Below are 1,529 nucleotides of genomic sequence, written 5' to 3'. Positions count from 1 at the left end.
AGAAGCAGTGGCCAGCGGGCAGCTGGCACGTTGGCGAGGGGCCTGGCGCATGTCCTGGCAGGAACTTCTGCCCTGCCTGGACAAGGAGGCTGAGCTGGGTGCCCGTCGGGACCTGTTCTTCCTGCAGGGGCAGCAGAAGGTGCGGCGGGTGCTGCTGGGGCGCCAGGACAGCAGCCTCCTGCCCCTGGCCCGCAGCGCCGTGCACCAGGGCTACCACCAGGCCATGCTGGGCACACTGGACCAGGGTTAGCTGGACTTGAGTGAGCTCTGTCTTGTGTCTCTGGGGCTGTTGGGTGCTCTCCAACCCTTTCTGGTAACTCCTGGCTGCAGGAAGCCGTGGGTGGGGGGTTTCCAAAAACCCAGGGAGCAGGTTTGGTCTCTTTGTCCACTTCACCCTCCCAGGGGAAGGTAAAAGGGGAACAAGGAAGGCAGACTTGAAGGTTGGAAGTTAGAACAGGGAAGGGACAGGAATGGGATGAGGAACAAACCTATCCAAAACCTGATCTCAATGATCACAAAGTGTCCTGGGGGTCCCTTGTGACACAGTCGACTCAGGAAGAGGGTCTGTGGCTCTTCCCAGCACCCCATGGATCTGAATTCTGCCAAGCACATGCTGAGCTGATGGGTCCCTTCCTAAGACCTCCAAGTGCAGCAAAGCAGGAAAGAAGAAGGCAGCAGGAAGGGGGAGGTGGATCCTCCTGCCTTTATAATTATAGAGTGTGGTAGGAAATGGGAGGGCATCTTCACCTCCGGGTCCTAAACACCCTCTCTCTACGTCCTGCCACATGGAATGACCCCGTGCCCCCCCACCAACCAGCTGCACCCTCAGGGCTAAGTGTGGGCAGGAGCTGTGGTTTGAGGTGACCTGCTGGGGCTTTTGCAGCCTCCATCCTTTTGTTTTCCAGTGGCCTCCACGGCGGGTGAGGCCGGGGTGGCGGCGCGGGCACTGGCCTGCGTGGCCGAGGTGCTGGGCTGCATGGCAGGGGGGGCAGGAGGCCTGCGGAGCGGCCCGGCTGCCAACAGGGAGTGGGCCCCAGCTTTCAGGCTCCTGGAGAGTGGGGACGTGGCTGGCGGGGTCCAGGAGCTGGCCAGAGAGAGGCAGAAGTGGATGAGCAGGTGAGGAAAGGGTCGGGAAGCGGCAGGCGCGCGCTGGGCGGCGGGGAAAGCGGGAGCTCCAACATCCCGCTGTTCCCAGCCCGGTTCTGCTGGTGAGAGCAGCTCGGCACTATGAGGGGGCCCAGCAGATCCTCGTCAGGCAGGCAGTGATGTCCTCTTGCCAGTTTGTCACTGTGGAACAGGCTGAGATGCCACCCTTGGGGCACTGGGTGCAGGTGGCTTGTCCGGCTCGCCTGGATCTCTCCGGTGAGCACCCACCTCCTCCTCCAACCAGGTATCATCCCCATCCCCGCGGTGCTGGGGAAGGAAAGGTGTGGGTGCTGACTGTGACCTCGGGCAGGTGGCTGGAGTGACACCCCCCCCATCACCTACGAGCACGGGGGGGCTGTGGTGGACGTGGCTGCGCTGGGGGG

At 62.8% G+C, this 1,529-nt stretch overlaps 1 protein-coding gene across 1 annotated transcript in view; it reads left to right on the top strand.

The window, feature by feature from the left end:
• The window catches only part of FUK (fucokinase), a 15,206-nt gene that overhangs the window by 10,890 nt on the left and 2,787 nt on the right, over window positions 1–1,529 (top strand). Inside the window, exons 11-14 of the mRNA XM_009998311.1 lie at window positions 16–245; window positions 906–1,116; window positions 1,196–1,362; window positions 1,457–1,529. The exon at window positions 1,457–1,529 is cut by the window's right edge and continues 149 nt beyond it. Coding sequence (XP_009996613.1) covers window positions 16–245; window positions 906–1,116; window positions 1,196–1,362; window positions 1,457–1,529 — 681 coding nt within the window. The remainder of the gene's footprint in view (window positions 1–15; window positions 246–905; window positions 1,117–1,195; window positions 1,363–1,456) is intronic.

Source organism: Chaetura pelagica, unplaced genomic scaffold, assembly GCF_000747805.2.
Source record: "Chaetura pelagica isolate M959 unplaced genomic scaffold, ChaPel_1.0 scaffold125, whole genome shotgun sequence".
Classification (NCBI taxonomy): Eukaryota; Metazoa; Chordata; class Aves; order Apodiformes; family Apodidae; genus Chaetura; species Chaetura pelagica.
The sequence above is the reverse complement of the archived record's forward strand: the minus strand, read 5'-3'. Positions and strand labels throughout refer to the sequence as shown.